The sequence below is a fragment of the Rhinoraja longicauda genome, chromosome 11 (genome assembly GCF_053455715.1).
Source record: "Rhinoraja longicauda isolate Sanriku21f chromosome 11, sRhiLon1.1, whole genome shotgun sequence".
Classification (NCBI taxonomy): domain Eukaryota; kingdom Metazoa; phylum Chordata; class Chondrichthyes; order Rajiformes; family Arhynchobatidae; genus Rhinoraja; species Rhinoraja longicauda.
Window position 1 is genome coordinate 51,849,483 of NC_135963.1, and position 12,272 is coordinate 51,861,754.

General features: G+C 42.8%; 1 protein-coding gene across 1 annotated transcript in view; it reads left to right on the forward strand.

Moving 5' to 3' along the window:
- The window catches only part of stxbp3 (syntaxin binding protein 3), a 62,675-nt gene that overhangs the window by 4,720 nt on the left and 45,683 nt on the right, over nt 1–12,272 (forward strand). Inside the window, exons 2-5 of the mRNA XM_078408039.1 lie at nt 2,480–2,529; nt 7,228–7,309; nt 10,468–10,544; nt 11,782–11,857. Of these exons, the coding sequence (XP_078264165.1) occupies nt 2,480–2,529; nt 7,228–7,309; nt 10,468–10,544; nt 11,782–11,857 (285 nt within the window). The remainder of the gene's footprint in view (nt 1–2,479; nt 2,530–7,227; nt 7,310–10,467; nt 10,545–11,781; nt 11,858–12,272) is intronic.

Genomic DNA, 12,272 nt, shown 5'->3' on the forward strand with positions numbered 1-12,272 from the left:
AGGCATATGGTACGCACATTTTCATTGGTCTGGGCATTGAGTAAGAGTCAGGAATTTACGATGCATTGTCTGTGCAGTTCTGGTTGCCCTGTCAAAGGGGGTTTGAAGAGAGCGCAGTAGAGGTTTACCCAGTTGCTGCCTGAATTAGGGGGTATTAGCTACCAGGAGAGTTTGGACAAACTTTGATTATTTTCCCTGGAAAGGCGGAGGTTAAAGGGAGACTGAATAGATGTAAATAAAGTTATGAGAGGCATAGATAAGGTAGACAGCCAGAACCTTTTTCCCAGCGTGGAAATTTCAAGAACTAGAGTGCATAGCTTTAAGGTGAGAGGAGGACATTTTAAAGGAGATATACGGGGTAAGTTTTTTAAACTGGGTGGTGAGTAGGATTGCCAACTGTCCCGTATTAGCCGGGACATCCCGTATTTTAGGCTAAGTTGGCTTGTCCCATACGGGACCGCCCTTGTCCCGTATTAGGCCCAGATGCTGTAGGCCCCGACAGTGTAGGTAGGAAAAAAACTGCAGATACAATCTGCAGTTAAAATCTGTGCCTACCTTCCGGAGGTCGGGACAGTGGAGGCCGGAGGCCCGGACGCCGCCTAACAGAGGTTGCGTAGCAACCCACCTCCCGGCCCGGACGGCCGCCATTGGTGGAGCGGCTGGGTGAGGTCAGTGGCTGGCTGGGTGAGGTCACGTGGGGCGCCGGACGGTGACGTCACCTTGTCCCGTATTTGAGAGTGCTATAGTTGGCACCCCTAGTGGTGAGTGTCTGGATACGCTGGTGGTGGAGGTTGATGCAATAGTGGTATTTAAGATGCTTTTTGATGGGCACATGGATATGCAGGCTGTCGTAATGACTATCCATGGCAGGTGATGTCTTACTGATGTAATAGAGTTTTTAGAGACAGTGATAAAGGTGATTGATAAGGGTAGAGCAATGGATGTTGTCTGCACGTATTTTAGCAAGACACTCGATAAGATTCCTCATGGCAGGCTGATCCACAAGATGTGCCACATATGCACACCATCACAGCATTCCTCAGTGCTGCATTACACTAGTCATTTACATCCAATCATTTTATAGGTCTTACCTTCCAGTTGACCAATTTATTTGTGAGCCCAAAGCATATCCATATTCTACTATCTACAGATTATTGCTCCTGAATCACACTTTTTGCACACAGAACTGCGATGTGCATTCCTTTTCACACTTGCCATATCATCCCACATTGAGAATTTCAGTGATATCAGATATTTTTGTATATGTTGGATAATATCACTTTTTGGAACTTTGTTTTGGCCATTATCACAAATTTGGTGGAGTGAGGTTTTTATGTACCAGCTTTATTGAATCGACAATGTCTGATGGGCAAAGACATTGTAAAGACAGCTTGGTTTACTATTCTTTCTATTCTGCGGATGTTGTCAATTTATGAAATGCATTGAGTCAAATCCCACGTTGTATTTCCACTTGGATTAAAAGATTATTAAAAGTAAAATTATGCTTTGAGAAATGAGTCAACTGTCTTGTCCTTGTGGATTCTCAGAAAGTGTTTTGACTTGCCTTGGACTCTGCTTAATTGGTTTTGAATCTAAATATGTAATTTCCAGCTGATTCTTTTTTGTGCATAGCTGGTTTGGAGGGAGGTATTCACATTTTCTTTTAAAAGCACCATTGTCATTAATTAAGAAGTGAACATTGATGTTAATGATGAGAGTAATATTCTTAGAAATAGTGTGTTCATTTTTTTTGTGGTGGTTTTAGTTGTAGTTAGAAGGTGCATTATTATTTAGTTTTTGAAGGTGCAAGGTTACAGTGCATTATTATTTCGTTTTTGTTTGGGGATATAGCAAGGAAACGGGCCCTTCAGCCCACTGAGTCTGCAGCAACCAGCAATCACCTAGTTCTACCGGACTAGTTCTAGCCTATGCACTAAGGACAATCGGTGAGCTAAAGGGTCTGTTTCCATGCTATATCGCAAAACTAAACTAAACTAGGCAGTATTACAAGATATCTTTGGAATTCTGATTTATAAAACTATCTGTAAATATTTAAATATATGAAATATATGGGCGGCACGGTGGCGCAGCGGTACAGTTGCTGCCTTACAGCGCTTGCAGCGTCGGAGATCCAGGTTCAATCCCGACCACGGGTGCAGTCTGTACGGGGTTTGTACGTTCTCCCCGTGATTGCGTGGGTTGTCTCCGAGATCTTTGGTTGCCTCCCACACTCCAAAGACATACAGGTATATTGTAGGTTAATTGGCTTGGTGTTTGCGTAAATTGTCCCTAATAGTAGGTTAGTGTTAATGTGCGGGGATCGCTGGTCGGTGCGGACTCGGTGGGCCGAAGGGCCTGTTTCCACGCTGTATTGCTAAACTAAACTAAACTAAACTAAATACTAGTGGAATGCTGGGATCAAGAACCTAACTCATGCATTATGTTTTCATTTGAACTTTTAAAATTTATATTCTTGCAGAGATCAAGAATCTTATATTAGATGACTGCATGGAAGAAGGAGAATGGAAGGTATGTCAAATACTTGAATACAACATACCATTATTAGCTGACATGTTTGAACATAGAACGTACATTTTTAATGTGTAGGAAGGAACCTCAGATACTGGTTTACACCAAAGATAGACACAAAATGTTGGAGTGACTCAGGGGGACAGGCAGCATCTCTGGAGAGAAGGAATAGGTGACGTTTCGGGTCAAGACCCTTCTTCAGACTGAAAGTCATGGGAAAGGGAAACGAGAGATATAGTCTGAAGAAGGGTCTCGGAGCCTGATGGGGTGAAAGGTGAGGACGAGGGGAATTCTATCCTTGTTCCGTGTGGGGGGAGGGGAAGCGAGAGCAAAACACCTGGACACAGAGCCAGGTTGAGTGATCCATCCGTGACAGCAGGGAGGAAACCAAGTTTACTGCAGAAAGAGGACAACTCGGGTGTCCTAGAATGGAAAGCCTCTAATAGGTGCCTTTGCAAGAGTCAGGGTGTGAGGAGGTGTAGTCCAGATAAATGTGGGTCGGTCAGTTTGTAGTGGATGTCAGGCATTATTCTGTCCCCTGTAATGGAGACAAAGAGATCAGGAATAGGGAAAGAAATATCAGAGATAGTCCAAGCTCCTCCATTGCCAGATCGAGGCCACACGCAAACTGGCGGAACAGCACATATTCTGCTTGGGTAGCTTACAACCCAACAGTATGAACATCGAATTCTCCAATTTCAGGTTGGTAACCAAAAACCCCACCACCTTCATCTCCCCCCCCCCCCCCACCACAATTAGTCTGAAAAATCGTCCACACCGGGGAAATCACCTATCCATGTACCCCGGCAATGCTGCCTGACCCGCTGAGTTACTCTAATACTTGGTCTTACATTGTAAACCAGCAACTGCACTTCCTTGTTTCTCAAGGAAGTCTGTATTCAATTCTGTAATCAAATGACACTTGAGTGTGAAACCTCATCAATTTTCACTTGTCTCGAATGGTGTTCTGAATAACTTGCTGATTTCTTGTATTTCCATCTGCTTGATTCTTGGTTACTTTGATCACTGTGCTGGAGTCTTGACGTGGTTGTTGTTTTTGTATAACCAGAGATTTAAAGGAATTACTGAGGATGGATGAAGCAGTTGGCTGGTCTGTGTTATATTCCGCTGAGCTCAGCAGTTTTCCACAGATCATAACAAAATGGAAATAGGGCCCAAAGCAATTAGCACTTGTCGTATTAGTCTGGAGAGAAACACTTGGATTCCTAAAAATGCCGGGTCGAGCAGGATGCAAAACAAAGATACAGGTCTGAAGAAAGGTCTCGACCCGAAAAGACACACATTCCTTCTCTCCGGAGATGCTGCCTGACCTGCTGAGTTACTTCAGCATTTTGTGTCCATCTACAGGTCCTACCTAGGTTACAGCAGGGGTCTGAGCACTGGTTGCAACCATAAAAGTTCACAAATCGAAAGTGCAGGGCCTGGCAAGATATTAACATAGCACAACCAAACCACCCTGGAGCTGAACCAGGGCATTTAACTCAGCCATTCAGATATTGTTGCGAGCCAAGTTCCCACATGCCACAAGATGCAGCCCTGCAGCATCTGGCAAATCCATGCCTCCCAGCCTCCCAAATACTTGTCTGCAGGTATTTATGAGCTGTCCACAAGTTGGGTGTTCATAACCCAGGGAGGACCTATAATGGGAAGTACATTAGGTCAAATCCTCATAGATGTGTGATCTTTGCCACCAGGAAAGTCGAGGGCAGCAGCTCCTAGGTACACCACCACTCGAAGATTCCTCTGTGTGGCACATATCGTGCTGACTTGGAAATATATTGCTTCATCAGGGAGAAGGATGGCAAAATAATGGAACCCTAGATGACCCAAGAAGTTGTACATTTGGTCAAAATGAAAAAGGAAGCGCGTGCAAAGTTTATGAGGAAGTGACAGGGCCTTTGAGGAATATAAAGAAAGGAGGAAAGAATTCAAGTGAGCAATTAGAAAGGCCATAAGGGTCCAGAAAATGGTTTTGGCAAGTCGGATTAAGGAAAATCCTAAAGCTTTTTATACCTACGTTAGAAACAAGAGGAGAAGGTAGAACCATTCAAGGATTAGTTTAGTTTAGATACAGTGCGGAAACAGGACCTTTGGCCCACCGAGTCTGCGCAGACCAGCAATCCCCACACATTAACACTATAACATACCAGGGACAATTTACACTTATACCAAGTATACAAACCCAAGCCAATTAACCTACAAACCTGTACGTCTTTCGAGTGTGGGAGGAAACCGGAGATCTTGGAGAAAACCCACGTGGTCACGGGGAGAACGTACAAACACCGTGCAGACAGCACTTGTAGTGGGGATTGAACCCAGGTCTCCGGCATTGCAAGCGGTGTATGATAGCAACTCCACCGCTGTGCCGCCGTGCCGCCTTATACAGGAGGGAATTTGTGCTAAAGTCGGAGGAGAGATACTAAATGAGTACTTTCCATCTGTTTTCACCAAAGAGGAGGACAATGGGATCAGTGTGGAGAATACTAATAAGCAAGTGCAGTTTGAGATTAATAAGGGGGAGCTGTTGGGGCTCTTGAAAAGCATTAAGGTGGATAAAACCTCAGGACCTGATGGGATCTATTCCAGGTTACTGAGAGACAAGAGAGAAGCTACATGTGATGACCCAGAGGACTGTAAAGTAGCTAATGTTGTTCCTTTATTGAAGAAAGCAAGTAAAGGTAACCCATGGAATTATGGGCTGGTGAGCTTCATTTCAGGTTGTGTCTTACTAACTTGATCGTTTTTTGAGGAGGTTATGAAGGCGATCATTGAGGGTAGGGTGGTGGATTTTTTCTACATGGATTTTAGTAAAGTGTTTGATAATGTCCCTATGATAGGCTGATCAAGTAGGTTAAGATGCACGAGATTAACAATGCTTTTCACTGTACCTCTGTGACCATGCCGATAAATTAAACTAAACTGAAGACTTTATTGTATGGGTTAAGAAATGGCCTACTGATTGAAGGTAGAGAATTGCGGTGGAAGGAATATTCAGGCTGGAGATCGTGACAAGTGGGGATTCGCAAGGATCTGTGCTGCCACCTCTGCTGTTTGTGATAAATATAAATGACTTGGAGATATAGGTAGATGGCTTGGTTAGTATTCTTGCAGATGACACTGAGATTGCTGGATTGGAGACTGAGGAAGGCTGTCTCAGTAGACAGCAGGATATTGATCAGCTACAGAAATGGGCAGAGAAATGAAAGATGGAATTTAATAAGAGTAAGTGTGAGGTGTTGCACTTTGTGAGGTCAAATGTAACGGGAAAATATGCAATTAATGGCATTACCCTTAACAGGCCAATTTACCAAAAGCCTTCTGCTTGGTTCTTCTTGGTTCTTGGTCCTCCAAAATATTCCAAATGGAATTTAAACTGGAGGTGGCGGAGTATGGACTTAAGCAAGAAGGGCTTCTTCTTGATCACCCTATCCACCTGCGACCACTTTCAGGGAATAACGTACCCGCACTCCTAGATCCCAAAGCAAATATATCTTATCCCTCAGAATTCTCTCCAGCAACTTGCCTACCACAGATACAAGGTGAATTTGCCTAGTGTGCCATAACCAACTTTGTTGACCAAACATGTGCTGTGATTGTAAAAAAAATCCTCTCCATCTTGCTTTCCATGCACAAAATGTGAGGACGAGCCATGATTAACCCTCACCCCACAAGTGGGGTTTAGTTTGGTTTATTTATTGTCACGTGTACCGAGTTTCAGTGAAAAGTTTTTGTTGCGTGCTATCCTGTCAGCGGAAAGACAATACATGATTACAATCGAGCCACTCCCGGCGATCGCTGCACCAGTGCAGAAGGGGAGCTCCCTGCCGCCGACACGGAGCCGCGCCGGAGCGGAGCGGTGACTGGCGTGCAGCCGGTTAAGTCTGGATCCAGCCGGCAGCCGCCACCAACAAGTTCCAGCCCGGCGGCTGGAGAGACCGCGGAGAACGAGACGAGACCGTCAAGGATGGACAAGCATCGCCGAGAACATAGACAAGAACAGAGACCTGTCGGCCGGCGAGAACAAAAAGCCAACGGCCGGCGAGAACGAAAAGCCAACGGCCGCGTGTGGGGGAAGACCGGAGAGTCGAGGAGGGGGCCGCTGGCGAAGACGGACGCAAGGAGTGGGCCGGTAGGGAGGGTATTGCCCCCAGCGCCTTCAATGTCGGCAGCAGGAGACACCCCCTGGGATACAAGGGTGGTCGTGCGAGGATAGGGACGTCAGGTCCGAATTACCGAGTCTTACCTGGATCTGGATGACCTGGGGCGCTTCAGGACACCTGGACTGGACCTTGCACTTTGGACTCTTTGAGTCTTCTGTTTGTGTTTTCTTTTTTTTTTAAACGGCGCCCAAATGATAGCTTCTGTGCATTTTGTGGTTGTGCAAAAGAATTTCACTGCACTGAACACAAGTGATAATAAAGAAGCATTGAACCATTAAAAAAGCAACAGTTTATATCCTCTCTGTTGATATACACATATCGCCTTCTCAATGTGGTGCGGAATTGTGTGTAGGCAAAAGTTGGCCACTGATAAAGATGAGGTAAGTTTCATAAAAAGAATAGTACCATTTCCAAGGGGAATGTTTCAGAAAAAGTTTGGCTTGATGTCTGTTTCAACTATTAACCAGATGAAACATCAGGACTGTAAGAATCCCAACTTGTCAATTTTTACTTGCAGATACTCATTTTGGACCATTACACCACAAAGCTCCTTTCATCTTGCTGCAAGATGTCTACACTTATGGCTGAAAAAATCAGTGGTATGTACTGAAGAGTACTTGTTATCCGCTCATGACTGAAGCTGGATAATTTATTTATTTTATTTCGATTGTAAGCTTTTTATAAACTCATCTGGAACATGATCTATAAAAGAATAAAATGACATCCATTTTGAGATTTATGTTTTCAATTCCTCTGCCCACCTCCATTCTCCCAATTTCTAATCCCAGCCCTTTCTGTAATTAAATAATTTTATTCAGGAAATGGCAGTTCAGTAAATTATTTGTCTTTTTATATTTGACTTGACTTGTCAGCTTTACAAAGTCTCCGAACTTCGGAATTACTCAATAGAAACACTTAATAGAAATGGAGCAACAGATTAATAGCTACTTTAGTTCTTGGTTTAGCAATGTTTTTCCATGTACACATAGGTTGGAAGAGTACGTTATTTTTTTTAGTGGAGCATTTCATTGTAATGTTAATGTTTTAACTTTAATTTATTGGAAAAAAACATGTTAATGCATGGTCACGCACAATATTATTGAAACTCATCATCAGATTATACCAATTCCAGTTTTGGTGCATCTAGAAGATTATGCTTGAAGTAAGGATACTACTATTTCAATATCTGGTCCATTTGGATTTAATTGGCACCCATCCAAACAGAAAATTCTACACCATCAGCAACTGCCAGTCTTCACAAAGGCCGATTGTAGCTGAGTAAATCATAATGTAGATCATACATTTTGAAGCTTTTTTGCCAGAAGTATTTCTTTTGAAGTTAATAAATAATTCTTAAAAGTCAGCTCATCTGCCATTTTTATGTAATACTGAGATTGCTACATTATTAGAGATGCAGGACTTTGTATGGGATTTTTGAACTGTTTGATATTCTGGTGGTGGCATTATCAGCAAAATTTTTCTCTTTTTAATGGTCAATATCAACAAAAATAAAGGGAGACAAATCATTAATTTTTGGGATCTTGCAGTGTGCAAAATGGCTGAGCCATCTGTCAACTTGGTAAAGCACTATGCATCACTGTAATTCCACTAAGGTGCTCTTAGTGCAATTAACAAAAAAAACCCTGTCTTTCTCTCCCGGATGATACAAGTGCAGGCAAGCAATGCAGACTAAATAGTCATAATGGATGTTCATGAATGGAGCGATCTGTATATATAAGTGCCTTTGAGAGTGGCAAGACTTGAAAAGGGAGCTGTTAGTAAAGCATTTAGTATCCTGTGCTTCTTAAGTAGAGGCATAGAATACAAAAGCGAGGCGATTATAGAACACTGGTTAATTCACACCTGGAGTAATTCTGGTCACTTTAATTTAGGAAGGATATGAAGATTCCACAGACGTGTTATGGAAAAATAGTTTTTTTGAGCAGAGTGGTTACAACCTAGAACTTGCAGCCAATAAGAGTGGTGGAAACAGAATTAATCAAGGCTTTGAAAAGGGTTTTGAATGGTCACTTGAGAGGAAAAATAGTTGACAGGAACACAACAAGAGAGAGAAGATGAATGGGAATGACAAAATTGTACTACAGAGTCCCAGCATATTTTATATGCCACTAGACTCCCACCCTGCCTCCTGCAAATTGTTTTTGCTGTGAATTGTTTATGTATGTGCTGTTATGTTTGTGTGCCATTGTATGTTCGTTCTTAGTACCTGAACTAATGTACAGCACTTTGGTCAATGTGGGTTGTTTTTAAATGTGCTATACAAATAAAGTTGACTTGACTTGCAAAGACTTTATCCCCTACTCCCAATTCCTCCTCCTACGCTGCATCTGCGCCCAAGATGAAGTGTTCCATACTAGGGCATCTGAGATGTCCTCATTCTTTAAGGAAGGGGGGTTCCCATCTTCCATCATAGAGGATGGAACCTAGCTCTGCTCTTGCTCCCCCTCCCCTCAGTCGCAACAGGGACAGAGTCCCACTAGTCCTCACCCTTTCACCCCATCAGCTGTCGCTGACAGCACGTAATCCTCCGACATATTCGCCACCTCCAACGGGATCCCACCACTAACCACATCTTCCCATCTCCATCCCTTTCCGCGTAGACCGTTCCCTCTGCAACTCCCTGGTTAACTCATCCCTTCCCACCCAAAACACCCCCTACCCAGGTACTTTCCCTGCAACCGCAGAAGATGCAACACCTGTCCCTATACCTTCTCCCTTGACTCCATCCAATAACCCCAACAGTCTTTTCAGGTGAGGCAAAGGTGCACCTCCACCAACCCCATCTACTGTATCCGCTGTCCCAGGTGTGGACTCCTATATATCGGCAAGACCAAGCTTTTCGCTGAACACCTCCGCTCAGTTCGCCTAAATCTACCTGATCTCCCGGTTGCAAAACATTTTAACTCCCCCTCCCATTCCTGACCTTTCTATCCTGTGCCTCCTCCATTGTCAGAGTGAGGACCTGCGCAAATTGGAATTTAAGTGGCATTTAAAACAACTTTTAACTTGTTTAATATTAATTAGTATTAAATTCGCGGAATAGCACCTCATATTTCGCTTGGGCAGCTTACACCCCAGCAGTATGAATATTGACTTCTCTAACATCAAGTAATCCTTGCTTTCCCTCTATCTCCCTCCCTCCCCCTTCCCAGTTCTCCAACCAGTCACACTGTCCCTCTGGTTACATTGTATCTCTGTCTGCTTTGTTGTCACCTTCTCCTATGGTCTATTGTACATTTTCTTTGATCTGCATCTCTTTTGATCTCTTGCACTTCCTTATCTATGTAACTCCCTCTGACTCAGTCTGAAGAAGGGTCTCAGCCCGAAACGTCACCCATTCTTTAATCCAGAAATGCTGCCTGTCCCGCTGAATTATTCCAGCACTTTGTGTCTTTCTTCAGCATATTTTAGGAGAGGATTTCAATGATTAAGCCAGCAGTTGAAAATCAATGGGAAACAAATTACTCCTTTTGACATTCCCAGTTCCTGTTTGGCTTGAATCTACCTTTTATTCCTGTCAATGATCTAATAACCCATGTGATAAGTTGATCTATTCTTAATAAATTGGGTTGACTTTTACGACCATGGATGTGGATCAACAAAAAAATAAATTTAAAACCTTTTATTACTCTTTGTGCTCAATATTACTGTTGTAGGTTAATTTATTCCATTGCTTCTTGCTGTCTTTGGTGGTGATGTACACTGGGGCATTTACTCTGAATGTGTTTATTTCCAGTTGTTGAAGACCTGCACAAAAACCGTGAGCCAGTTCCAAATATGAAGGCAATCTACTTCATTACACCAACAGAGAAGGTATTATTTTTTTAAAGATTTTTGCAAAACATGCAGAAAGAGGAAGTCAAGTCAAGTCACGTTCATTGACATTTTGTAACAACGGTAAGGTACAGGTAGAACAGAAATCCTGCTTGTTAAAAGATGGAAAGGATGCAGAAGAGATTTGCCAGGATGTTACCTGGACTTGAGATATAGGGCGAGGCTGGATAGGCTGGGACTTTCGTCTGTGGAACTTGGGAGGCTGAGGGGTGATATTATTGAGGGGTACAAGATCATGGATAAATGAATGCTCACAGTCTTTTTCCCAGTGTAGAGAACTAGACGACATAAACTTAAGGTGAGGGGAGATATTTAAGGAGGACGTCACGGATAACCTGTGGAGGTGTTGTCGCTTAACCTCAGTGTTTGTGGTCTACGGTTCAAAAAGTCGAGGCTCCAGTGGCTGAGGTGGGCACTGATTCCCAGGTCCAGGAATTTGGAGATGAGTTTGGGTGGGATTACGGTGTTGAAGACAGAGCTAGAGTAAATAAATAGGACTCTGACAAGGTGTTATCTAGATGTCCCAGAGATGAGTTTAGGGCCAGGAAGATGGTATCTGCTGTGGACCAGTTGAGACCTGTTGGCAAACTGCATTGAACAAGGGGTCTTTGGGAGACTGCAGTTAATGTGTGCCATCACCAGTCTCTCGAAGCACATCATTCTGCTGGATGTTAGAGCCACTCGACGGTAGTCATTAAGGGACGCTATCTTACTTTTCTTTGGCACCAGGATGATAGTGGTCTTTTAAAGCAGGGTGATAAGGACAACTTTTATCCATAAGATATTCCAGACCAGAGCAGGAGATCACCAGCACATCTTGAGTACCACCTGTTAATTAGAAAGCAGATCCCTCCGCCTCTAACCTTGCCCGACTATGCAGTACAGTCAATCCAGTGTAAAGGGAGACCCTGGGGAAGTTTTCCTCTTTGTGTGCTGAACTTCATTTACTGTTGAGTTGTGCGTAATGTTTCCTATTGTTGTAATAGTAAACATTACATACAGCTCAAAAGTAAATGAAGTTCAATGGATGTCTGCAAAATGTAATATTTTTATTTATAGCTTGATCATTTACTTTGCATTAATTTTAAGGCAAATGCTTCCAATTCAAAAAAATGTTGAAACATTGGAAGGGGAAAGTATATTCAAGTAAATATTTGTGAAATATTCCACTTGACAAACTGTGTTTGGTTAAACCATTTATTCTTTTACTTTTCAGTCTGTAGAAGCATTGATAAATGACTTCAGAAAAAAGAACCAAAAGTATAAAGCAGCTTATGTTTACTTCACTGATTGTAAGTCGCTTCTTTTCGTTTTTTGGTGTGGTTTCTGTTGCAAAATATTTCCACCCTGTTGTATTTGTCAACTTAAACATGCCCAAGGTTCTGTTTCGAGATGCATATGGTCTTGATAAGTCAGTACTGATCCATTGGTTAACGCCAGTATGCGTTGAGATATATAAAAGTTTGTTTCGTTTTGTAACTGACTCATTGGTGAATAAATCCTAAATTGGTATCGGGCAGTTTGTTAATGTCAGCAACATAAGACACAGCCTTGGGGACACAGATATCAACTTTATATATTATCACTAGTAGTCCAAATAAGGAATCCTAGGACTCCCTTCCTTTTAATCTGTTATTTCCTGTTTTGATGATATCAAAGAACAAGCAACTACGTTAGACTACTAGCAGATATAATGCGTTGTCCTAT